This window comes from Triturus cristatus, chromosome 9, assembly GCF_964204655.1.
Source record: "Triturus cristatus chromosome 9, aTriCri1.1, whole genome shotgun sequence".
Lineage (NCBI taxonomy): Eukaryota > Metazoa > Chordata > Amphibia > Caudata > Salamandridae > Triturus > Triturus cristatus.
The window spans coordinates 326,915,007-326,941,088 of NC_140592.1; the positions used below are offsets into that span (position 1 = coordinate 326,915,007).

The 26,082-nt window shown below is 47.7% G+C and overlaps 1 protein-coding gene across 1 annotated transcript in view; it reads left to right on the forward strand.

Moving 5' to 3' along the window:
* Positions 1–26,082, forward strand: part of TRAIP (TRAF interacting protein) — a 280,748-nt gene that overhangs the window by 127,487 nt on the left and 127,179 nt on the right. The window contains exons 8-10 of the mRNA XM_085625058.1: positions 8,786–8,873; positions 9,385–9,474; positions 19,023–19,111. Coding sequence (XP_085481184.1) covers positions 8,786–8,873; positions 9,385–9,474; positions 19,023–19,111 — 267 coding nt within the window. The remainder of the gene's footprint in view (positions 1–8,785; positions 8,874–9,384; positions 9,475–19,022; positions 19,112–26,082) is intronic.

Below are 26,082 nucleotides of genomic sequence, written 5' to 3' on the forward strand. Positions count from 1 at the left end.
GCTGATAGTTGCTTTAGATACTTCGGTTGCAAGACATTGGAAGATGATGGTGATTCTTGTTCATTGCCTTGTTATGTGTCCAGGGATCGGAGGACCTGTATGATCATTGGTTTTTTAAATCTCCTTGATGCTCTTCGAGATCCACAAGTTTTTCCTGAGAATTATTTTGGCTTTAAATCCTTGAAGTAGGTTCTGGTGGAAGGATGGTTGATAATCCATTGAAGTTTGATTTTTCTTTTCCATTATTATGTTTATAGTTTGAAGATGGGTTATACAGACTTTGTCCTATAAGGAATTGGATTATTCTTGGTAAGATGGTGGTTCTAATACTTGTTATGGCAAGTGTTGGAATTTGTGGGTTTAATGCTCCCACTCCTTCCAAATCACAGTGAAGTAATATTACTGGGTTAGGTGGGCATGAAAACTGGGCAATGAGATGATTAGGCGGGTAGATAGAGTAGAGGTTCAGGTGTGAAGGGCAGACTTTATAGAGGATTGTGAGAAGGTGTGAATGTTAGTTTGGAATACTTTAATGGTGTTGAATGTTTTGTGGTCTGAAACATGTAAACGTTTTCACGTAGTGACAATCTAGGTCTTCTGTGTCATCCATTATGGTGGGGGTTGTTTTAGTGGGGAAGGTGTGAAATTGAAATTACCAGTGAAAGGTTTCTTGGAATTACACTGGGCAATTGAAGAGATAGCTGTGAAATTGTCATTATGGTGGAGAGGTAAGCAGAGGTTGAATTGCAGGGACAAAGGGGCATATGAGGTAGTAAGAGAATGTTAGAATGGTGAAAGGGAGAGTGAGTTTAAGTGGAGAGGAGTTAAAATGTAGGAGCTCAAACTGATGTCAGCGAAGGGAGGGCCTAGGGATGCACCTCTTTGGCATTAGGAACTCACTCCAGCAGAGCTCAGGCAGGTCCAGTTGCTGGTCCTGTGCAAAAGGTCAGCTGGGCAGTCGCAGAGAGGCCTCTGGAGCTTGCTGTGTCCCTATAGCTCAGACAGCAGGTAAATCTGCTGACCCTTGGAGTCACTCTGGTTATCCTGGGATGAAGGGAGCAGGGGTCTAGTCTTCCTTTTCAGAGAACAAGCCAGTCCTCAATCAGCAGGGCAGTCCTTTGGTGGCAGGACAGCCCACCTTCTGTAATATCCACAGCTCCAGGAATGTACTGATGAGTGACTCAGGAGGTCAAATAGTTATACTTGGTGGCAGCCTTTGTGTGTGCACCTGGCTCTGTAAAGTTTGTCCCTTCCCCTATCAAGGCTGCAAACTGTCTAGGGTGACAATAGGCAAGTATCTGAAAGAGACCTCTAGCTTCAGATTCCTTACCTTAGAACTTCCCGGGCGTCAGAATGGATTCAGAAGATTTTTCTTGAGCAGTACCCCTGCGCGCAGAAACTCCACATGACGTCTGCGTCCTCTATAGGCACCATTTTGGCACACTGACATCAGTTCTTTTATGTTTGTGCCAGCCAGCACAGAACCATCGGAGAGCTGCCCCCTGTCATTTTTAGACAGACTCTTTGACCTTTTGTCGACATTTTTTATTCGTGTGTAGGTACTCCATGTCCTGCGTTGATCACCGAGCCATGTCAGTCAGAGATACCCACCTCCTGTTATTTTGGTTCCTGGAGTGCGACCACGACCTGAAGTCGTGCTCCAAAAGCTGGGCAATGGCGCCTTAAGCTTTGTGGGAGCAGTCCCTAAAGCTGCTTGTGGCCCGGCATCGGGTACCTTGGAGGTCTTGTTCCTGGTCTCGGTCGAGTGGAAGGTCAGAACACCGCTCCGGAGGCTTAAAGTCTTCATCCTCCCATTCAAAGTCCTCAAAGGGGTCAGGTAAGAAGCACCACAAAAAACACAAGAAGTCAAAACATGCTTCAACTTCACTCTGTCCGTCACCTGATGCGATGGAGGAGTCTCGACATTTGAAGCCTCGTTCTGTGGAATGTGTGCCGGGGTCAGCTCAGCGTCTCCCTCCCTTTCCGGGAGCAACCCCAGCCCTATTGAAAAAGATTTATGATGCCATGTGTACCATATTTGGGTCGCCTAACCCTACCGGCGCACCTTCGGGTCCCGCAGGCTCACCAGGAATTCATTGGGTTCCGAACCGGCAGCTCTGGCCCCAGCTCACATTGCTCCTTGTGGATCCGTTCCCGGATCCGGACCGGCGCCGGTCGCACTTCCTTGACCTTTCCTGACGCCGAGACTCCTGACATTACTGTGCCGGCCGTCCGTCTCACCACCCTTCTCATCCGCAAATACACAGAGCCAGCCGGGCGTCCACCGATGCCGACGCCAACAGAGCCCTCGGACTCTCATGCATCCTCAGCCTTATTTTGAGGGGCTAGGTTTTGAGGAGGATTAGGAGGGAACACAGGACCCCTTAGAAGTTATGCCTTATACTGAAGAAGTGAACTGGTATGAGGAACTGGATAATGCCAGTGGCTTGGATACCTCTATAGAGCCTGGCATGCTTTCCCCTCCTAACATAGCTATGGAGGAGAATGCTTCCTTTGCCTTGGTGGTACGTTAGGCTGCGGAGGTCTTGTGGTGGTCAAGACCAATGTTTTGATGGAAATACTACAGGCTGACGTTTCCACTTCGGAACCCTTGCTGCAATGAGACTTTAACTAATGTTCTTCTGGGCACTTGGTCCAAGACTAGCACATTGGCTCCTGTGAATAGAACTATCGCCCGCTGCCTCTGCCCTGCACCGGGCAATTCAGCTTTTCTCGCATTTCACCCAACTCCTGAGAGCTTGGGGGGTCAAAGCCTCTACTACGCATGTCGTGTTCCCATCTGTACACCTGAATAGGGAATCCAAAAGGCTGAATAGCTTTGAAAAGAGCATTTTCTCTTCCACCAGCCAATCATTACGGTCAGTAAACACTGCATTCCTATTGGGTTGTTACTCCCATTCATTGTGAGAGACTGGAGATGGTTGTGCACATGCTGCGGCAAGTCCTAGAGGAGGCCAGTGCTGTCCTTGCCCAAGCTGTTGCAGACCAGAAAGATGCAGCGCAGTTTGTCATCTGCTGTGCCTGGACACGATGGGCTCGCTGGGCAGAGCGATTTCCTTGACAGTGGTCTTTCGGCGCCACACCTGGCTGACAACATCTGGCTTCTCTGGGGATGTTCAAGCCAACCTTATGGACCTACCCTTTGATGGCTCCTGTCTCTTCGGAGATAAGGTTGACCCTGCGCTACAGCGCTGCAAGGATCACGGGCTATGGCCAAGTTCTTGGGCCTTTCTGTAACATCCCATCTTGCGTCAGCCTTTCATGGCTGTGCCAGCCCTATCCTAGTCAGAGAATCGTGCAAGTTCAGAAACCTCTGCACAGCTGTGGGCGCTGCTTGCCCTGACCCTGTGAGTAGGGCTGCCAAAGGTCAAGTAAGGCCACACCCCCCCCCCCTCCTCCGCCTCCAAACCCTCCTTGTCCAATCCTCCCAGATCATGGGTGTCCAGTTGGTGGCAGGATACGCCAACACCTCCTCCAGTGGCGGGACTTTCTTTTCCTCAGACAGATGGGTTCTACAGATAGTTCAAAGGGGCTACTCCTTTCTCTTCAAGACTAACCCTCCCTCCATGTCTCCGATATACGGTCGGCTGATGGAGGATCACCATGCCCTACTTCGAGATGAAGTCATGACTCTTGGCCAAGGGAGCCATTGAGAGGGTTCTGGTACCAGAAATAGGCTTTGGTTGCTATTCCCGCTAATTTCTGGTCCTCCAAAAAGGATGGAGGCCTTCGTCCTAGCCTCGACCTCAGAGCCCTCAACTACTTCCTCAGAAAAGAAGTTCGATGCTCACTCTTGCTCAGGTTCTGTTTTCACTGGATCCGGGAGACTGGATGGTAGCGCTGGTAGCGCTGGACTTGCAGGACGCCTATTTCCATATTCTCGTCCTGCTTGCTCATCGCCGATACCTGTGGTTTACGGTGGGCCACAAGCACTTTGTTTGCTGTGCTCCCCTTCGGCCTCACCAGTGCCCTTCTGGTGTTCACCATGGTGATGGCAATGGAAGCAGCTCCTCTGAGGAGATCAGGGATTTCAGTCTTCCCTATCTCGACAACTGGCTGTTGAAGGTGGGCTCACCCCAGGCAGTCGTCGCCCAACTCCAGACTACTCTGAACCTTCTGCATTCGCTGCAGTTCACTATCAACATGCCAAAGTCGCACCTCCCAGATGCTCTTTCATCTGAGCTGTTCTGGACACAGTATAGTTTCAGGCCTATCCTCCAAACGGCAAGTCCAGGATATTCAGGCTATGATACCGATGTTTCAGCGTCTCTCCTGGATTTCGGTGATACTGACTCTGAGGCTGCTGGGCCTGCAAGTGAAACCTGCAAGTTAATCATGTCAGATGGCACATGTGGGCTCTGCAGTGGGACCTAAAGTCCAGTGGGTGCAGCATCGGGGGAATGTCGCCGACCTGGTCCAGATATCGGAAGGAACTGCACGAGATCTGCAGTGATGGTTGACAATTCACGAAAGAGTTGCAGGCACACCCATCTCCCTGCCCCACCCAGATCTTACAGTGGTGAAAGATGCGTCACTTCTGGGATGGGGCGGCCATCTGGGGGAGGTGGACAACAGAGGTCGCAGGCCTCCAATGGAAGCCAGACTTCACATCAACCTGTTGGAGTTTTGTACGATCCGACTGGCACTGAAAGCCTACTTACCTTCTCTTTAAGGAAGGCTGGTTCAAGTGTTCACGGAAAACATCACCGCCATGTGGTACTGCAAAAAACAAGGCGGGTGTAGTCATGGACCCTTTGTCAGGAGGCCCTGTGTCTCTGGTCTTGTCTGGAACAACAGGGCATGTCCCTGGTGGTTCAACACCGGGCCAGTTCCCTAAACACTAAGGCGGACAAACTCGGCTGGCGGTGCCTAGCAGATCATAGATGGCATTTCCGTCCGGAGGTGGTGCAAGAACTCTTTTAGCATTGGGGAGAGCCTTGGTTAGATGTGTTCTCCGTCGAACGCGGAGTTAAAGTTTCCAAAGCGGCTCTTGCTGGCGACACTTTTCGTCTCCAGTGAAGCTCAGGCCTCTCATATGCCTTTCCACCCATACCACTCCTGTCCAGAGTGCTCAAAAAGATCAAGAGCGACCGGGCTCGAGTCATTCTTGTGGTTCCGGACTGGGAAAGGATTGTTTGGTATCCCGAGCTTCTGCAGATGAGCTTCAATCCTCCGATCAGGCTGCTCCTTAGCGAGGATCTTTTGTCACAGCAGCAGGGGAAGGTTCTCCACCCAAACTTGTGAACCCTGCGCCTCCTTGGGTGGAGAATGAGCGCCGACAGTTAAAAGCATTTGATCTTCCTCCCGAAGTGTGTAAACTTATTCTGGCAGCCAAGCATCCCTCCACTAAGTCGGTATAGGCCTGCTGATGGCAAAAAGTTTGTAAATATTGTACAGAACGGTTTATTTACCCTTTTGCTGCCTCTCTCTGACATCCTCCTTTTCATCCTATCTCTTGCCCAGAAGGGCTCTGTTCTGGGCACTCTAAAAGTTTACCTTTCAGCCCTTTCTGCCTTTCTACGGCTGCCAGACCAACCATCGTTCTTCAAGTCCCACATTGTAAATATATTCCTGAAGAGGCTTACACATCTCTTCCCCCCTCCTCACCTTTTATTATGCCCCAGTTCGACTTTAACTTGGTCCTCGCTTATCTGATGGGTTCACCATTGGAGCCACTGCATGGTTTCCCCCTCCAGCTCCTTACAATTAAGAATGCCCTTTTAGTGGCCATAACTTCAGCCGGGAGGGTGAGCAGAAGGAAGAAGAACAGCTCCAACGTCTGGACCCAAAAAGAGCATGATCTTTCTACCTTAACTACACTAAAGAGGTCCAGGTGGACAACCAACTCTTTGTGGAATACTTTAAAGCCTAGAAAGGTCATGCTTTGCAAGATGACCATCTCCTGAAGGGTTATCCTCTGTAATAAAATGTTTTACTCTCTGGGAAAGAAACAGCCTCCTGAAGGCCTCTGAGCTCATTCTACCAGGGCTAAGGCAGCCACCACAGCTCTTCAGCGTGGTGTTCTGGTCTTTGACATCTTCTTGGTGGCTACGTGGGCCCCCCTGCACACGTTTGCCAAGCGTCATTACCTGAACAATCAGGTCTTTATGGAGGACCTCTTTTGCTGCTCAGTCCTATGGTACTTTTTGTTTAAACATTTCCGCAACCCCTTCTCCAGGGATGGTATTGCTTGGGTATCTGTTCAAAGGTATGGAATCCGCGGCTAGATGTCTGTATCAGATGGTAACGCCTTATCTGATAGAGACATGATCTAGCAGCAGGTTCCTTACCGACTCATCAATCCACCCCGCGCTGCGGATCAGTTCTTCATGTGGGGTCAATTTCACTTCAGGGTCCTAGTTGTTAAAACACACCAATGTCCGGTCAGTCAACTTCATGGCTTTTGGCGTGGGAAGGCGTGAAAAGTACTGACGACAGTTCGCCAAGGTGGTGCCTATATGATAACACGGACATCACGATGACTGAGACGACGCCGTCACATGGAATCGACTGACTCCACCCATCGGCGCGCAGGGGTATTGCTCACGAAAAATCTTCCAGATCCAGTCTGACACCTGGGAAGTTCAAAGGTAAGGAATCTGCGGCTAGATCATGTCTGTACCAGATAAGGCGTTACTGAATGTAGCTTGTCCGGGTACTTTGTGGGTCCTGAAGTGTAAGTGGCACAGAAGAGAGCCATTCTGGCAGCATGGCGCATCCTATCCACATCCAAGTCCCTTTTTTGTCGCTCTATGGCAGGAATATACAGACTTCAACAGCAGAGCCATTCACATTCATTTGACCGGGATGTTGACAGAAGGCAGAAATGGTTAAGACAAGAAAATGCCAATGTTCTAAAAGCAAAATTTTCAGCATTGACATAAATTCTGACTTTACCATTAAAGAGGGTTTTAAATTACAATTTGAGTGTAAACAGCCTTTTTCTATCTGATTCCAATCTAAAGTTATCACGTTTTATAGTTACCCATTGTAAGTCAATGGGAGATAGGCCTTCCAGTAGTAAAAAATAACTTTAGGGGTTTTTCACTACCGGGACATGTAAAACTTAAATCTACATTTCCTTCTTTTTAAATTCAATCCACACTTCCCTATGAGCCTCTAGGGCCTTCCTTAGATGCATTAATAGGAAAGTTTAGACCTAGCAATAGCTTTATTTTGCAAGGTCGAAATGGCAGTTTAAAACTACAGGCTGCAATGGCTGACCAGAAACATGTTTTATAGGACTACTGTTGTGGGTGTACAATGAGTGCTGCAGGCCCACTAGTAACATTTATTTTACAGGCCGTGGTACATGGAATACCACCGTACTAGGGACATACGCTTAAATTAACTGTTCCAATTGGATGTAGGCCAATTTTACAATGTGTTAGGGAGCGATAATAAGCACTTTAGCAGTTGTTAGCAGTGGTAAAGTGTGCAGAATCCTAAAGCCAACAAAAACAATTTCTGGAAAACAGGAGGAATGACGGCATAAAGTTTAGGAGAATACCTCGCTAAGGATGTTGGGTCCCACACAGATGATATGAAAATATTCAGGTTTGTTATTCTTGAGCCTAGAATATGCTTCTATGGTTTTACTGGCTGCAAAAAAAAAAAATCTAAACTGCATTCCATGTATGGAGCACCTCTGGCAAAGATACCAGCATTTTAGTGAAGGTTTATGAAATACTTTAAAATGTGAATAAATATTACAAGATAACATCTATATTTGGAGAAAAAAGGTGTTGGATTACTTTATATATTATCCTTTTTCCACCACTTTGTATGACAACAAAGGGGTTGGCAGGGAGTGTGGGTGTTATTTGCAAATATATCAACAGTTGCTCTGCGCATTCTGTGAGGCTCAAACCAAGAGCACATGGGGTGACTCCATGTGTTATTTATTTCTGAGAGCAAAGTTTTGAGCTACTTTTACTAATTTTAGTATCGTGCAATGCAAAAATAAGATTTACAAATGCATCGCTTTTGGGTAGCCCTTATAGGTCTGTGATTTAGCCCATATAGGTCTGTAATTTACTTGTATTGCGCATGTGGGTTGACCCTTATTGACCCACTTGCATATGTTGCATGTGGTGTTTTCTTGGATCACGTCCCCGCATCTAATTGGTAGACCCTATAGACCCATCCACTGTTGGTTAGTGTAGTTCACTTCCATTACACTTGTGGGTGGACCCCATATATGCATTAAGTTGAATTGTTTCGGAATTTACTTGGGTTACACCTACAGCGCTTTGAGTGAACAGATGGGAACAGGTTTGAATATGTTAATTGTAGTGCAGTTTATCTGTCCCGTCTCGCTTCACTTGTACCATGCTGCAACATACCTGGTATGACAGTTGGAGCATATTCTCTGAACCTCCGCAATCAACACTGTTGCAACCATGCATAACAAATGTAGTAGCTCCCTACTAGATAATTCAGAAAGCATGTCTTAGTTGGTAGTTCTCAACTTCATGTCCGCTAATGCACGTTTACTGTAATTGTTAGCACTGCAGATAATTAATGCTTGGTGTGGACAAAAGTGTGAGTTGCACAGGTAATACATTTTTTTTTTTGTCGATTACACTTGCTACATTATATTCACATTGTAGCAAGTAGCCCTTTGCCTCTTCTCTGAAGATTTTGCATAACCAAATTGTAAGTTACATGAGTGTTAAGTTAATACACTAACCTCAACACCTGAATTGTATATTTTTCCAGAAGTATTACTCATGAATGTGATTTTCTGCTGTGCCTTTTACAGAGAGTATGAAAAGCTGAAAGAGGTCCGTAAGGCATCCAGTGAAATGCAGGAGAAACTTAAAAGGGAGCTGTTTTCTACCAGCAATACGGTAAACCAGGTGTCCATATTGGGCATTTGCAAAGATTGATGAGTATTTTCCAACTGGTTGTTCACTTAGTGCTATGTCCAGTGCGGGCTCTAGGTTCTGTGGCTGCACACTAGGGGATTGAAATATTGTCTTCGTAGAGAAGATTATAGTTTTGCTTGGGAACTACAGGCGCAAGAAGTCATGCACATGTCCTTCTGAAAGTGCAGTTTAACTCCTTTGGATCTAACGTATTCTGCATGTCACATAGTTCCTCCGTTTTCAGATTTTCCATCATCACTTCCACCATCTTACACACACTGCTTCTACCACTTATACCTCTTACACCAACTTCCAAGCAATAAATGTTCTTGTTAATCTCATTACTCCAAAGATGCCTGCTCAGTTTTGGGCTTGATGCGTGAGCGCTCCTGGCATGAACTCCTGGCTTGCCAATGGCTTACCTTCCAGTTGTTAAATACCTGCCTCTTGTAGGTCTTGAATTTGAAGGTTTGCTTGAAACTTTTCTTTATAGTTACAGAAAACCATCTTGGATTTGGAGAAGACAAAGGAAGAGTTACACAGCACCCAGAAAGAGCTGCGTGGTGCGGACAAAGAAATCCTGGTGAGATGTACTGATTTGGCACTTGTTTGATTCTCATGGGAAATAACAGAAATCCCATACAGGGTAATTAATGAGCAGTTGTAATGCGCAGAATGTGAAAGCTCTGAATAGCTAGGCCTGGAACAGTAGAGATTGTGATACTTGGTTGTAGAAAACCTATATTTCTTAAAGATGTTTGGCCTATGTTCACTTTCTTTGTTCTTGCATAGATTGCGGCTTCCTTTGTATAAGACCCCAGCCTCCACTGTTCACCAAAATGTTTTTATTTTCTCTCACGAACACGGAGATTAAAGTAATTGTATGCCGATCACTTTTAGATACTGATTCATTCAAACCATGCAGCCGATCCATGGACTCTCAAGAGTCAGTAGTTGTTTTTAATATGTAACCAAGTTCCCTCTGCATAGGAGTGCATCATAGTGTCTCATTTACCAATGTCTTGTTGTTGAGAAGTACAGGCCTACAAAGGTGCAAAAATTGAAGGTAACATATGCTGTATTGCAGAGGGATATCCTGAGGAACCGTGGTATATTTAAAAAATTGATATGTAGGATAAAGTAGCCCAGTCTTATATCAGTCATACTGGAATCATTAGCTAAAAAAGCCAGGGGCTGACCCCCTGAATCCTTCTAATTATCGCCCCATCTCGCTCTCCTCCCCTTTTTGGCCAAGATTCTAGAGGCCCATGTTGCTAGGTGCATCTCCAACTTCACCGAACAGTTAGAACACCTAGAGCCTAATCAAGCTGGCTTTCGGCCCGCTCACTCAACTGAGTCTGTAATCCTTGCAGTACTGGACACCTTGAGAGCAAACACAGACAAGGGTGCCCCTCAGGCCTTGGTGCTCCTGGATCTGTCGGCCGCGTTCGACACGGTCGACCATAACATTCTGTTGGCCTGTGTTGAACAGGCCGGCATACAGGGCTCTGCATACAGCTGGATCAAATCCTTCCTTGAAGGCAGAACTCAAGCAGTCCGACTTGGTCCTTTCACTGCTCCTAAGATCGCCACCACATGCGGTGTTCCTCAGGGCTCGTCCCTTTCCCCACTCTTATTTAATCTCTATTTAATGCCTTCGATTAACTCCTTAAACAGGAAGATAACCACCTTCAATTATGCGGACTATCTTCAGCTCGTCTTCACATTAGACTCCCCGGAATGTGCCCTCGAATTCCAAGCAACTATGCTTCACATTCAGCGATGGATGGATCTTAACCACCTTAAGCTCAACAGCAGACAGAATTGGTCTTACCGGGGAAGAGCGAGATCGCTTGGGGCCCACGCTATTGGCCGACTGAACTAGGACAGCCCCCCACCCCCTCTCCCTCGGTGAAAAGTCTGGGAGTCACCTTAAATGCCAATCTTTCGCTTAGTGGACAGATGGGGACAGTGGTCTCCTCCTGTGTTTTCCAATTGAGGAAAATCAGGAAAATTGCCCATCTGCTGACCCATTCAGCACTCATTCAGGTTGTGTTAGCCCTCGTACTATCGCGTCTCGACTTCTCTAATTCCATCTATATCGGCCTGCCTCTGTTCCTACTTAAACGTTTACAGATAGTACAGAACTAGGCAGCGAGACTAATCTATAAACAACCCAAATGGCAATCGACCAGGTCCCTGCTAGCCAAACTGCATTGGCTACCTATCGCCCAACGTGCAGCTTTTAAGACCGGATGCCTAATCTTTAAGGCCTTGCACTGCAGGAGCCCCAAATTCATTAGCCATATGATTGTAAAGCATGTCCCACTCCGTAAATTGCGGTCAGCCCATCTTAAACTACTTACCATTCCGGTCATCAAACTCAAACGTCAGGGAGGGTGCAGGTTCTCCTACCTTGCCCCTAGATTTTGGAACTCCTTACCACTGTCCATCAGGATGCACGATAACCTGATGGGGTTCAGAAAGGCGCTCAAGACCTGGCTGTTTGTGCAAGTCTACGCATAGCTCGTCTCGCCTTACACATTCAATGTTCTGATGGATACATCTGCCAGTGGATTCCTCACCTTGTGAATATCCCCTGCACCAGCATTCCACGAAACTTTTCTTCCCCAGCATTCCACGTCGACGTGGGCGACGTCATAATACACCGGCTCCGCTCGCGACTCCGATCGACGTCACCGGAGCCATAAGAAGCCCACGTCGGCGTGATGAGGTCAGTTCCCTTTTTTCCGCGCCTTCGACGCGCAGCGGTTTTTCTCCAGTGCTACTTTGTAGTTTGGTCGTGTATCTCTGTTTATTCGACTATGTCTTCGACTAGGAAGTCGGGCTTTAAGCCCTGTAGGGAGTGTGGAGGCCTGATGTCGATAACGGATCCTCACCAGAATTGTTTATGGTGCCTCTCCTCGGAACATGATATGGAGGAGTGCGGATGCTGTAGAAGCATGAACCCGAAGGCACTCAAGGAAAGGAAGACCAAGCTCTTCATGAAGAAGATTGGTGAGGAAAAAAGAGGGAGGAAGAAGGAGAGATCGAAGAGAGAGTCATCGACTTCGAGGTCGAAGAAACACCATAAAAAAAGTAAACATTCTAGACGTCGATCCTCGAAGTCCAAGAAATCGAAGTCGAGGTCGAGGTCGGCTTCGTCTCATCGACGTCGGAGCAAAGGTATGTCTCCTTCTCCTTCACCTTCAAGGTCTCCGGAAGGTTCTCCTTCGAGGAAGCAGACTCCGGATCAGTCTCCGACGAGGTCTTCGGCTCCGTCTAAGACGTCGACTCCGGTTCGTGTGGAGTCGGATGCTTCTATGCATGAGGAGCAGGAAGAGTCGGTTCCAGTACCTGAAGATTCTGAGGCTCCAGTGGAGGATATTGCGGAGCCGGTGCCGGAGGCCCCACAAGAGGTTCCTTTGCCTCAGTTCCCGGCCCAGGTACGGATTCGGCTAATTTCTTAAATGCTATGTATGGCATTTTTAATAGGGCGGCCTACCCATCCGGAGCACCAGCTGGTCCCGTGGGTCCGATGGCCTTTACAATGGGGGTGCCACAGCAGTATGCTCAGGCCCCCTTTATGCCCTTTATGCCGATGGCGCCTTCTTGGCAGTTTCCGGCGCCGTCTGGGGATCCGATTCGACCTCGGAAGGTTCGGCAGGCTTCGGAGCCTCCTTCGACGCCGAGACTGGCTCCATCGACGCCGAAGCCGACTCCATCGACGTCGAGGCTGACTCCATCTGCGCCGTGTCTGGCGCCGTCGACGCCGGTTCCTCTGGTTCCTCCGACGCCGCGTACGACGTCGCCGACGTCGGTTCCCCGAATCCGGTCGAGGAGGGAAGCCCAGAGGGTGTTGGAGGAAAGAAGATATCGAGAGGTGGAAGAAGGTGAGGTTGATTCTTCTTCGGACGAATTCGAGGGCATTGAGGAAGCCAGTGGGCTGGATACGATCCCAGAGTGGGAACATACATCTACCAGGTCTTCTCCACCTCATGAGTTGGCTCCCTATCACGTAGTGATAAAGAAAGCAGCGGAGCTTCTGGATTTACAGCTGCCTTCTGTAGAGTACAAATCCAACCTGCTCACAGAAGTGTTACATTCTCCGACTTCGACATCGGAGCCCTTGTTGCCTTTCAATGAGGCCATATTGGAGCCGGTATTAGAGGTATGGAAGAAGCCCCTTTCTTCTCCAGCAGTGTGTAGACAGGTGGCAAGAAGGTACAAGGTTGCACCAGGGGATCCTGACTTTCTATCCACTCATCCGTCCCCGGACAGTTTGGTTGTGCAGGCTTCCGGTGCCTTTCCTCAGTCTCCAGCTGACAGGGAGTCTAAAAAGGCTGATCAGGCAGCCAAAAATACCTTTTCGACAGGAAGCATGGCGTTAAAATCGACTAATGCTACATGCCTGCTGGGGCGTTACGTGCACGCTCTAATGGATTCCATTAAGTCCTTGGCTCCTAAGTTGCCTGGAGGGGATAAGTCATCCTTCATGGAGGTTGTAGCGGACACTCAGGCGGCTGCCAGGCAAGTTATCCAGTCAGGGTTGGATACTGCGGACTCCGTGGGAAGGATCATGGGGTCTTCTGTTGCTGTGAGAAGGAAGGCAGGCTTGGCTCCGTAACTCTGGTTTCTCAGCGGATGTTCAAGCTACGCTGGTCGATCTTCCATTTGATGGTCAGAAGCTGTTTGGGGAGAAAGCGGACTCTGCCCTTCAGCGTTTTAAGGACAGCCGATTGACTGCAAAATCCTTGGGCCTGCAAGTACCGGCGAAGGGTTCGACCTTTCGAAAATTTAGGGGCTTTGGGCGATCGTCTTTTCGCTCTTACCGGCAGCCCCAGCAGCAGCAGCAGCAGCAGCAGAATCCCCTCTATAAGTCCTATAGAGGGAGGCAAAGGGGTCGGAGAGGTTCTGGACGCAACCCCTCTTCTTCCTCCTCCTCTGCTCCCAATGAGGCCTCAGGGAAGCAGCTCTAGATGCCCCATCGTGGATCATGTAAGGCCTGTGGGGGGTCGGGTGTCCTACTTTCTACGGGGTTGGAAATCGGTTACAACGGACCTTTGGGTTTTGAACCTCGTGGAGACTGGGTACGCCCTTCCCTTTCGGGAGTTTCCTCCCCCTTACCCTCCTTGCCAAGGTTATTGCTCGGAAGACCATCTGCTTCTCCTGCAGAAAGAAGTTCTAGCCTTGCTTCAAAAGGGTGCGATAGAGGTGGTTCCAGAGCAGGAAAGGGGTCAGGGATGCTACTCCCGTTATTTCCTGATTCCCAAAAAGGACGGCAGATTGCGTCCTATACTGGACCTCAGAATCTTGAACTTTTACCTGAGACAGGAGAAATTCAAGATGCTGACCCTTGCGCAGGTTCTTCAAGCGTTGCAGCAAGGAGACTGGATGGTGTCGCTCGACTTACAGGACGCGTACTTCCATGTCCCAATCCTGAAGTCGCACAGGAAGTATCTCCATTTTACGGTTGGGTCGCAACATTACCAGTTTGCGGTCCTCCCGTTTGGTCTTACTACCGCACCTCGAGTCTTCACAAAGGTGATGGCAGTGGTGGCTGCTCATCTCAGGAGGTTGGGGATTCCGGTTTTTCCCTACCTGGACGATTGGCTTCTGAAGGCAGAGTCCCCAGAGATGGTGCAGCGTCATCTGCAGGTGACAACTCAGCTGTTGTTCGACTTGGGTTTTTCAATCAATGTGCCCAAATCTCACCTGGTGCCCTCTCAACGCAACCGGTTTATAGGGGCGGTACTGGACACTACTGTGTGTCGAGCATTCCCTCCTCCTCAAAGGATTCTCGACATTCAGGAGATGGTCCCTTTATTCCACAGTGGAGCGGTTGTTCCAGTTCTGAAGGTCCTTCGTCTGCTCGGTCTGTTCGCTTCCTGCATTCTGTTGGTCAACCATGCACGCTGGCACATGAGGGCACTCCAGTGGTGCCTCCGCAAGCAGTGGTATCAGCACAACGGGGATCTCAGGGAGTCAGTCAAGATCTCCAGAGAAGCTGCAGCGGATCTGTCTTGGTGGAGTGTAGAGGGCAATCTGTCGCAGGGAAAGCCCTTCCATCTATCTCCATCAGTGGCCACAGTGATAACGGATGCATCCACCTTAGGGTGGGGTGCGCATCTGGGGGACCTGGAGATCAAGGGTCTGTGGTCTCCAGAGGAAAGGTTGCTTCACATCAACCTTCTGGAATTGCAGGCGATTCGTTTGGCACTCAAGGCCTTCCTCCCTTCCCTTCGCGGTCAGTCTGTTCAAGTCCTGACGGACAACACTACCGCAATGTGGTATGTCAACAAGCAGGGGGGAGTGGGGTCTCTTTGTCTATGCAGAGAGGCCTTACGTCTATGGTCCTGGGTTCAGGACCATCAGATTTGTCTGATGGCAAATCATCTGGCCGGGGTGCTGAACGTGCGTGCGGACAGTCTCAGTCGGCAGTTCTCCGCCGACCACGAGTGGAGGCTCCATCCGGAGGTAGTTCGTTACGTCTTTCGGACGTGTGGGACTCCTCGGGTGGATCTGTTTGCTACTTTCGAGAACGCGCACTGCCCGTCATTCTGCAGTCTCCAGTATCCGATGCAGGGGGCGTTGGGGGACGCGTTTCAGTTGAGTTGGGGCTCACGACTCCTTTACGCGTTTCCTCCCATACCCTTGATTCCTCGGGTTCTGAGGAAGATTCGCCAAGACCGGGCCCAAGTCATATTGATCACCCCGGATTGGCCAAGAAGGGTGTGGTACACAGATCTTCTCCACCTCTCCTCGTGCCCTCCGCTCCGTCTCCCTCTGAGGGTAGACCTCCTCTCGCAGTCGGAGGGGCAGGTTCTACACCCCCACCTCCAGAGCTTACACCTTCATGCCTGGAGATTGAACGGGGCAACCTGAGTTCCTTCTCTCTCCCACCTGATGTGGTGGATGTTATTTTATCGGCCAGACGACACTCCACCAAGTCCGTTTACTCCTACAGTTGGTCTAAATTTGTAAAATGGTGTGGAGAGAGGTCCGTTGACCCTTTAAAAGCCCATCTTTCTGATGTTCTCCAGTTTGCTCTTTCCTTGGCTCAGCAGGGCTGTGCTGTGGCCACGGTCAAGGGCTATCTTTCGGCCTTATCGGCTTTTCTGTGCCTTCCAGATCAACCTTCACTTTTCAAGTCCCCGGTTGTTCTGAGGTTCATCAAGGGCCTTACAAACATGTTTCCTCCCACTCCATTTGTAATGCCTCAGTGGGACCTTAATCTTGTTTTAACCTTTCTAATGGGGTCCCCTTTTGAGCCTCTTCATACTTGTCCTTTGAGGCTGTTATCATTTAAGGTGGTTTTTCTTGTGGCCATAACCTCGGCAAGGAGGGTAAGTGAGCTTCAAGCTCTTAGTTCCAAACCTCCTTTCCTTACTTTGCATGCTGAAAGGATGGTTCTCAGGACCAGGGCTGCTTTCCTGCCAAAGGTAGTCACTCCGTTTCATTTGGGGCAGTCCATTACACTCCCTGTTTTCTACCCTCCTCCTCACCCTTCCAAAGAGGAGGAAAGACTCCGTCGTTTGGACCCGAAGAGGGCTGTTAGTTTTTATCTGGATAGAACCAAGGACTTTCGCCTTGATGACCAGCTCTTTATTGGCTACATTGGTCGTTCTAAGGGGAAGGCGGTGCACAAGCGCACGCTGTCAAGATGGATAATTCTGACCATCAAGATCTGCTACGCCCTGGCTGGTAAGACTCCTCCTGATGGTATTAGAGCGCATTCAACTAGAGCTAAAGCCTCTACATCTGCTTTGGCCCGGGGTGTTCCTGTGGCAGATATTTGTAAGGCCGTGACTTGGGCCTCCCTCCATACTTTCGCAAAGCATTATTGCTTGGACTCTGAGATGAGGAGGGAGGGCCACTTTGCGCGCTCTGTGTTACAGGACTTTCTGGTATAGGAAGGTGGACACCCTCCTCCGGGAGTGGGGACTGCTGTGGGAATCTATTCACAAGGTGAGGAATCCACTGGCAGATGTATCCATCAGAAGAACAAGTTACTTACCTTCGGTAACGCTTTTTCTGGTGTATACAGTATCTGCCTGTGGATTCCTCACTGACCCACCCGCCTCCCCGTTGTCCACCTTTGTATACCATGAAATAGGTCTTGTTGATATGCTTTTATGCTTTGTTGTGCAATTGTAGGAAATGCTCGTTTATTTAGCATTCTTTTCCTTTGTATGCTATGCATATGTGTTGGTGTTTTGTATACTGTGTATACTTTGAGTCTGTCGTTAGTCCACCTGTTCGCCTCGAAGGCACGGGGAAAAAATGGGTGGAACTGACGTCATCACGCCGACGTGGGCTTCTTATGGCTCCGGTGACGTCGATCGGAGTCGCGAGCGGAGCCGGTGTATTATGACGTCGCCCACGTCGACGTGGAATGCTGGGGAAGAAAAGTTCAGTGGAATGCTGGCGCAGGGGATATTCACAAGGTGAGGAATCCACAGGCAGATACTGTATCCACCAGAAAAAGCGTTACCGAAGGTAAGTAACTTGTTCATTAGCGCCATGAAACCTTCCGGTGACCGTGCGCTTTATAAGCTTCTGTTAACATAACATAACATAAGCTGGCCTGAGCCCTGAACATTGTTCTCTGAGGTTCTAGTAATTCACTATTATTTCCTGAAGAATCTAATCACTAGGCTTAGAGTGTAAGAAACTGAAGAAATAAAACATCAGATATGTCCCCACCCCCAATCGTTTGTGTGTAGTTCATGCGTTTGAAGGTTTTCTTTTGTGGTTGTATATTGCCTTCTTTCCTCCTAGTGTATGCGTTGCCGACCTACATGTGAGCTCTGAGTCAGCAACTTGAATGAACATTATAATTGTTGTAAGCAAGCTCTCTTAATGCAAAATTAGGAGCTATAACCTCTATGCTTCCGTTTGCAGAAATTCCATTCAAAGATGTACATGTTAACTGGTTAATAAAATTATTGGTGTCTCACAATCTCGTAATGTGACGGGAGGTAGGTTTAGTGCTCAGTGTGCCATAGAAATCAACCTGCCCCTCACTGTGAAGCCCAAATAGGCCAGAACAAGTCTTGGGTTGTTCATGCTACTATTAAGGGAAGATCTGCCTTGGCCATTCGAGCTGCACCCTTCCTAGTTGAGGAGGTCCATGCATAATTTGCACAAGAAGGGTTCTGGTCTGGATTGAGATAGTGGGCAAAGAAAATGATGAACTACAATGCAGCCCAAACTAATTATCAGTAGCTGAGATTATTTCAAGCATTCACACTACACCTTTTTGTTGTCTTCATTCCATCGCAAATGCGCATCCTGGACTGAGTTGTAATACCATTATGAGATTGTGTCTGCTATACAACTCAGTGGACAATGTGACATGGTTGCTTGTCTTATCTTTTAACGGATAATCTTTTCTATTGATGCAATAACTTTCGTTGAAATCGTAAACTTAATTCAAAGTACAATTTTGTAGGCATTGCAGTGCTTTTTGATCTCCTCTTAGTCTCATGTAATTTACCTGTTTTGATCTTGTTTTCAAGGTCATAGACCATGGGACTGTTTAATTATAACTCACAGCAGCTCTGGTCCAGAGATGCCGGATCCATGCTATATTTTCAGGATATTTACTACCTGTATAAGATTCTTGTGTCTAATTGAAATATGCAAATGTATCTTAATTGGATAGCCTGAAAATCAGGTTTCTATCGTACCTTCATAGATTCATGCTGGACACCACTGCCTTGCAAAATGTGAACTCTGTCATAAAATAGAAATTAAATTTAAACATAGAATGCTAGCTTCATCCACTTAAATTATACATGACTTTTAGAATTGGAACAGATTTACAATACAACTGACTGAGTTAGCTTAGATTTATTTTTGGTCAAAAGCCTCAGTGGCCAGTTGCTTAAAACATTCAGACCAGTGAGCAACAAAATTGCAACATTCTGCACCTTTTGGAGTTTAGTGATCTCTCCTGACATTCCTCTGATTGGGACAATAATTTATAGAGGCATTAATAAGTACTGTAACAAATAATATTCCTCCTAGATATTGATAAAACATCCTAGTCTACTTGTGTAGTAGTTTGGAGAGCTGTTAACTTTGAATTGTGCTTCTAATTCAAATGAGTTGTCTTTCTGTCCAAAGAGCTTGAAAAAGAAGGTGGAGTTTCTACAGAAAACTCTGAGCACGCCAACTGAAACCAACGAGGCCATCAGTCGTCTGGTATTTGAAAGGTTTGTGCATCTGAAACAAAAGCTCCTACATCTGTCATATTAATCCATGCACCATTCTTGTCAGCCCTAGGTGTTTTCAATGTGCCAAATGCCTGTTGTCGTTTACAATGCACTCCTGTGGAGTGTGTCCAGCAGACCCTGAAGGGGTTTAGCACCAGTACAGCGTGGCTGATGCAAGACTTTATCCATAATTCCAAAGGCATCACTAATGAAGGGAGTATTGTTTAAGGCTGGGTGCCCTTGTGAGAAGAGCGTGTGGAAGGTGTTCTCCAAAAAGTGATCTAGAGGTTCAGTTCATTGCACAATTTTAACTACAAGGCTGCCAAGTTTGCAGAACTGGAGAGGAGAGTGGGTCAGTGGGATCCTGAACTGGGAATTGTTTGTCGCCCTGTTAGCAGCATGCTGATCTGTGACCACCGATATCTGGCTTAGACCTGTAGAGGAAGAGATCTGTCATCCAGCAATGTGAGAGATGAGCAGTTGGGCATTTTCTTGCATTTATACTGTGCGTTAAAGACAAAGTGCCTTGGGGACACAGAATCCATGTGTCTAGAACGTAATCCCTACACTGCCAGTAGCTCAAAGGCTCTGCTGGGAGGGACATCTTTCAAAGCCAGGAAGAGATTCCTTCTTTGAAAAGCACATTATACCACTGGGGCACTTCCGAGCCTACTTAATGTATATTTTTGATCCATAAGTTCGTCTGCAAAAATTGTTAATGTTTTACAGATGCCAGTGATTGCAGTTTTCCATTTGAGTGTGCTTTATTACAGTTATGTCACTACATTACATTCAAGGTCAGAGTTCTGGAATCCTATGAGTTGCATGTGTATCTTGTTCACTCTTTCTGGGAAGCAAGTGCATATGGCTGTACATAGAGTTGAGACTGATCTTGCTTGTTTCTGTGGAGTAACAGTTTCTTTTTTTTTTTTTCTTTTTTTTTTTTTACAGAGTTTTATATTGCACGAACTTGACCCAAATTTGTTATGTTATGTTATGTTATTAAAAAATTTATAAAGCGCGCGTACGCCCAAGGGCTTCTTGGCGCTGGTAAGATAAAAAACATAACAAGAGGTGAGTCTGCCGGAAGAGTTATTTCGGATAAGCTTTTGTGAAGAGGTGAGTTTTAAAAGCCTTTCTAAAGGCAAGGAGGTCTTTACTCTGTCTGAGGGCTAGTGGTAAAGAGTTCCATAGGGTGGCTGCCAGGAAGTGGAAGCTGCTGCCGCCTTGTCGTTTTTTCTTGAAACGAGGAACTTCTAAAAGGTCTTTGTGGGCGGATCTTAGGTTCCGTGAGGGGACATATCTACCGATCAGCTGTCTGATAAATAGGGGTCCCTTGCCTTGCAGAGCCTTAAAGATAATGCACCCGGCTTTGAATTCGGCTCTTTGAGCCACAGGTAGCCAGTGCAAACTCTCCAGGCCTGGTTTGATAGATTCCCATTTGGGTACTTTGCAGATCAGCCTAGCGGCCTGATTCTGCAGGTACTGTAGTCTTTTAAGTTGTCCTGCAGGTAGGCCTAGGTATAGGCTATTAGAAAAGTCAATGTGGGAGAGGACTAAGGCCATGACTACCTGGATTAAGGCGGAGGGAGTGAGGAAATGGGCGATTTTCCTGATTTTCCTTAGTTGGAAAAATCCAGAGGAGACCACGGTACCAATTTGGGATTTTAGCGAGAGGTCCCCGTTGATGGTTATCCCCAGGCTTTTTACAGTGGAAGATTTCTTAGGGGGAAGACCCATGTCCGACGGCCAGAAGTTAGGGCTCCAACTGATTTCGCTCTTGCCGGGCAGAATCAACTCAGTTTTCCCTGGGTTTAACTTGAGGTGATTTGAGGACATCCAGCTCTGGATTAGGGTCATGGTGGCTTGGAAGTCCTCCACCGCGTTAGGGGAATTGAGAACAAAGATAAGCTGTAAGTCATCTGCATAGTTATATACAGTGACTTTGTGCTTACTCAGGGCAAAGAGGAGGGGCCGCATGTACAGGTTGAACAACAAGGGGGATAGTGAGGAGCCCTGGGGCACCCCACAGAAAGACTTGGCCTTGGCGGCAGAAAAGGAGCCTAAGCGAACCGATTGGGTGCGTTCGGAGATGAACGATTTTAACCAGGCTAGGGCAGAGTCTCTGAGACCCGCCTGTTCGACACGGTTGACCAGAATGGAATAGTCAACCGTGTCGAATGCCGCGGACAAGTCGAGAAGTACTAAGGCTTGATGAAGGTTGTTATCAGCGTTGGACCTCAAGGTGTTCTGGACTGCCAATATTACTGCCTCAGTGGAGTGACCAGGTCGGAAGCCTGCTTGGTTGGGTTGGAGATATTCTGTTTCCTCCACGAAGTTAGAGAGGCAGTTGGTGACGTGCGCCTCCAGCATTTTCGATAGAAAAGGTAGCAAAGATATGGGCCGATAGTTCGTAAGGTCGAGCGGGTCGATGCCAGGCTTCTTGGTGAGGGGAATCAGTAAGGCCTGTTTGAAGCTGCTAGGTACTGTCCCTGACGTGAGAGAGTCGTTGAGTAGGGATATCATGCTGTTGGGCATAGCTCGACCAATTTCTTTCATGATATGGGGGGGACAGACATCCATAGGGGATCCTGATTTGACTCTAGACAATAATGTCAAGAAAGTTTTCAAATCAATAAGGGGATAGGAATGTAAGGTTGAGGGATTGAGATAGATGTCATCCACTGGGGCGGATGATGGGAGTGTGGAGATGTTCTGCTTAATCGTTAAGATCTTATCACGGAAAAAGTCGTTCAGGGAGTTGCATAACGCTTGTGAGGGAACTACCGGGGGGGAAGTTCTATCGTCGTTGCAAAGGTCGTTCACAATCCTGAAAATTTCTTTTGACTTATTGGTAGAGTTGAGGACTTTAGATGAATAGTAGGTTGTTTTATGGTTCTGTAGAGTTTTTTGGTATGTCTTCCTGGCTGAGCAGTATGCGGCTTTGGCCAGTGGACAGTACTGGGAGCGCCAGGTTCTTTCCTTTTGCCTCACTTCTAATTTCAGTGTTTTTAGTTCGGGTGTAAACCATTTATGTGCATCCGGGCTCCTTGAGCAGCTGAGATGCGTGAGGGGAGCATAGATGTTAATCGCTTCAGTGAGCCATTCATTGAGCCGGCTATCGGCCTCATCCACATTGTTGCTGTCGAGGGGGGGGGAGTTACCCAAGAAGTTTAAAAAGGCTGGCATATGCATGGAGGACCATTTCCTGATGGTTTTACTGGATTGTAGTTTAAAGTGGGTTGTCTTATCTAGCTGGAAAGAGAAACTTATGCTGTGGTGATCGGACCAGCAACAGGGTTTTATGTCTAATACAGATAGGGGCAGGTTCAGAGACCAGATTTGGTCGAGGCTGTGGCCCTTCTGGTGGGTCTCGGTGTGGATGTGTTGTGTCAGGTTAAGATCACAGAAGAGTTCGCTCATCTCTGCAGCTTGGGGGTCCAACGATAGATTGTCGAACCAGAAATTTAGATCTCCAACCAGGAGTAGTTTAGGATGGTTAGTAACCAATGGTGCCAGTAGCTGAGCTAGAACAGAAGGGAATGTAGCCATGATTTGGGGAGGGCGATATAATAGGACCAATATAAGTGAGCCATTGGGGGTGTCTATTTTGGCGACTATATTTTCAGTATTAGGTAAAGGCAGAGAGGGGAGCTGTCTGAGTTGGAACTTTTTATTGACGATTATTGCTGCTCCTCCCCCAGTTTTTCCGCCTGGGCGGAGTGCTGATAGAATATAGTAGTCTGCAGGTAGGGCAGCTAAAATATCCGGTAGCGAGTCCGGAGTGAGCCAGGTCTCCGTCAGTAGCAGCATGTCAGGTTGTTTGTCCATGAGTAGCAGAAATATATCAGATTGGTGCTTAATCATGGAGCGGGTGTTAAGATAGATACACCTGAACGTGTAGGTGGAGCAGGGTGTGGTCGTGCGCATAGAGTACTCAGGAGCAGGGGCGTTCGTGAGGGAGGCAGAGTTGCCTATACCTAAGTGAGAAATGCGTTTAGCTGCGTGATAAGGGACAGGTGGACACGTCGTGGCGGTTGGGCGCCATACCTGTAGTTCAGCAGAAGTATAAGTGTAGTGGCTCGCAGGGTCCTTGGCCCCTGGTCCCGGACGCTCGCGGACGAGCGCAGACGAGCTTGCCTTATGCGCGCCTTCGGCGCGCATTCGTCGCGCCCGCTGCGCTCGTCCGCTGCGCTTCCTGTATAGGCACATGATTTATAGCTGGCAGGGGGGATGAGATGTGGGCGTGGCCTGACCGGGTGGGCGTGGCCTATGTCCTGGGCAATGGCGGCAGGGAAACCAAAACAAACCCTCGCCAATGGAAGCTTGTATCTCAGCTGTCAGAGGGCTCGTGAAAGCGCGAAGTGCTCGGTGCAGGTGAGTGCAAGTTTTTAAAAGACCAAAGAAATTCTGTCACTTTCTATTTAAAATATGCAAAATCGCTCTACTCCCGGCTCAAGCCTCAGGAGGTTCCGTTTTTTAAGATGCAGCGCTTGTAGTCAGCGCTCTCTATATAGCGCGGGAAGGTAGGGGTGGGCGTGGCCTGACCGGGTGGGCGTGGCCTATGTCCTGGGCAATGGCGGCAGGGAAACCAAAACAAACCCTCGCCAATGGAAGCTTGTATCTCAGCTGTCAGAGGGCTCGTGAAAGCGCGAAGTGCTCGGTGCAGGTGAGTGCAAGTTTTTAAAAGACCAAAGAAATTCTGTCACTTTCTATTTAAAATATGCAAAATCGCTCTACTCCCGGCTCAAGCCTCAGGAGCTTCCGTTTTTTAAGATGCAGCGCTTGTAGTCAGCGCTCTCTATATAGCGCGGGAAGGTAGGGGTGGGCGTGGCCTGACCGGGTGGGCGTGGCCTATGTCCTGGGCAATGGCGGCAGGGAAACCAAAACAAACCCTCGCCAATGGAAGCTTGTATCTCAGCTGTCAGAGGGCTCGTGAAAGCGCGAAGTGCTCGGTGCAGGTGAGTGCAAGTTTTTAAAAGACCAAAGAAATTCTGTCACTTTCTATTTAAAATATGCAAAATCGCTCTACTCCCGGCTCAAGCCTCAGGAGGTTCCGTTTTTTCAGAGCGCTTTACATAGCACCAGTTGCATTACATGAGGACACATTCATTTTTGTTAGTTACGGGGAGATTAAGTGATTTGCCCAGAATCAAAGGATGTTCAGCATCATTGCAGAGACTCAAACCCAGTTCTCCCGATTCGAGGTCGACCGCCCTAGCTTGAACTTGACCGACTCATCCTACCCCACATTGACTGGTAGCGCTGTGTTCCTGTAGGCTTCCCTGCTAGACCATTGAACATACAAAGATGGAGGCAGCCAGACTGAGAAAGATACCCCAGGTGCGAATATAAAGGTATTAATGTTTCCCTTACAGGAGTCAGTAAGCGTCACATGGTGTGTAGCCAGCAGATCAGCTGGCCTCACACTCCCAAATCTGCTATCTTTGATGGGGCAGGGTAGCCATTCCTCTTCCATTACAGTTGCCTAGCACCTTCAACAGATCCCTGGGTCTTAGTACAGCATGGTGTTTAACTTTTAAAAAGGAAAGCGCTTAACATTTTTGTACTCTTTGGGATTTCACTAGACTTTTTGGATGTTGAAACCTCTTGATAAAGCTTTAATAAATAGTAGGGAGTCAGGGCTACTCATTCTATATCATGGGTTTCATTTGTGATTTGCTGGAGGGCATTCAGACGGTTGTATGACAGTAGCATGTATGCCTTTACCACACATCTTGGGTCTTTACTGCGCATTTTCATGGTAGTATTTTCCTCTCTTGTATAATTAAACGATTGCCACTGCATAGTAAAACACGAATCTGAGTTACTATAGGAAGTGCAAAATAGAGATTGGTGTCAGTGCCCGAATGGCTGGAGGTTGTGCGCGGCTATGTGTTGGCTGCAAACCTATTGTAATATGATAGCGTAGGGTTAGCTAGTGCCATCCATGCCGAGCTGAAAAATGACAAAAGCTTCTTACCGCTTGAGGCACAGTATTACTGCTTTGGATTGGTGAAATGCCTTCCAAGCCAACCTTGAATGAATGGATAAAAGCAGTCCCTGACCCTTGTGTTTCAATTTATTGTAGCTTGTCAGAGGCATTGCTTTGTCCATACACAAGGGAGCACCTAGTACAAGTCAAAGCAACACCCCTTCAGGCTTAGTCTGATCCTGTGCTTAAAGACTTTCCTGCAAAAATGGTAAAGGACTTTGTCACTTTTCTAGCTCAGCGGGGGATGGCACCATGCTAATTCAATGTTTGAAAACTCTACTAGAAAAACAGACATTTGAGGTGGGCAGTTGTAGAATGTTTTTGTTTTTGGTTTTGTAGAGTGTTCCATATAAAGCAGCTTCTCTCCACCTAAAACTTGGGAACTACCCAGAGTTTCCTACTTTCTTTTTTTAACGCTTCACTCCCCTGAACCCTTAAAATACCTAAAACCCTGTGCCTCTATCTTCTAACGCCCCTAAACCTTAAAAATTCTACCTCCCTTTACCTCTACTCACCCATAATCCCCCAAATTACCCTTACCATCATTTACCTCTACCCAATCCTTAATCCATAAATTATTTTGCATCCTTTTTACTCTCTAAACCCCTAAATTCTGATAGAGACTTATAGCTGAATATCCCCCACCTTTTGAATTTTCCCTAGGTGTCAGCCTGGATTCGCAAACTTTTCAGCAGTACCTCTGCGCACTGGTAGGGGGATCAGTGCTGCTCCGCACTGATGCCTTTCTGCTCTGGAAATGACATTTGGTGACAAGATAGGCGCCACTCCTGCTCGCTGACGTCAGTTCCTTTCTATCGGCACCACCAGATGTGCTTCTGGTGCTCCCGCTTACTTTGATAAAAATATTGTTGTACAGTATGCAAGGGACAGGTCGCCTATCAAAATGATGGTATTGGGACAAAATATCGAGAGACAAATATCTGGAAAAAATATTGTGATACAAAAATATTGTGAT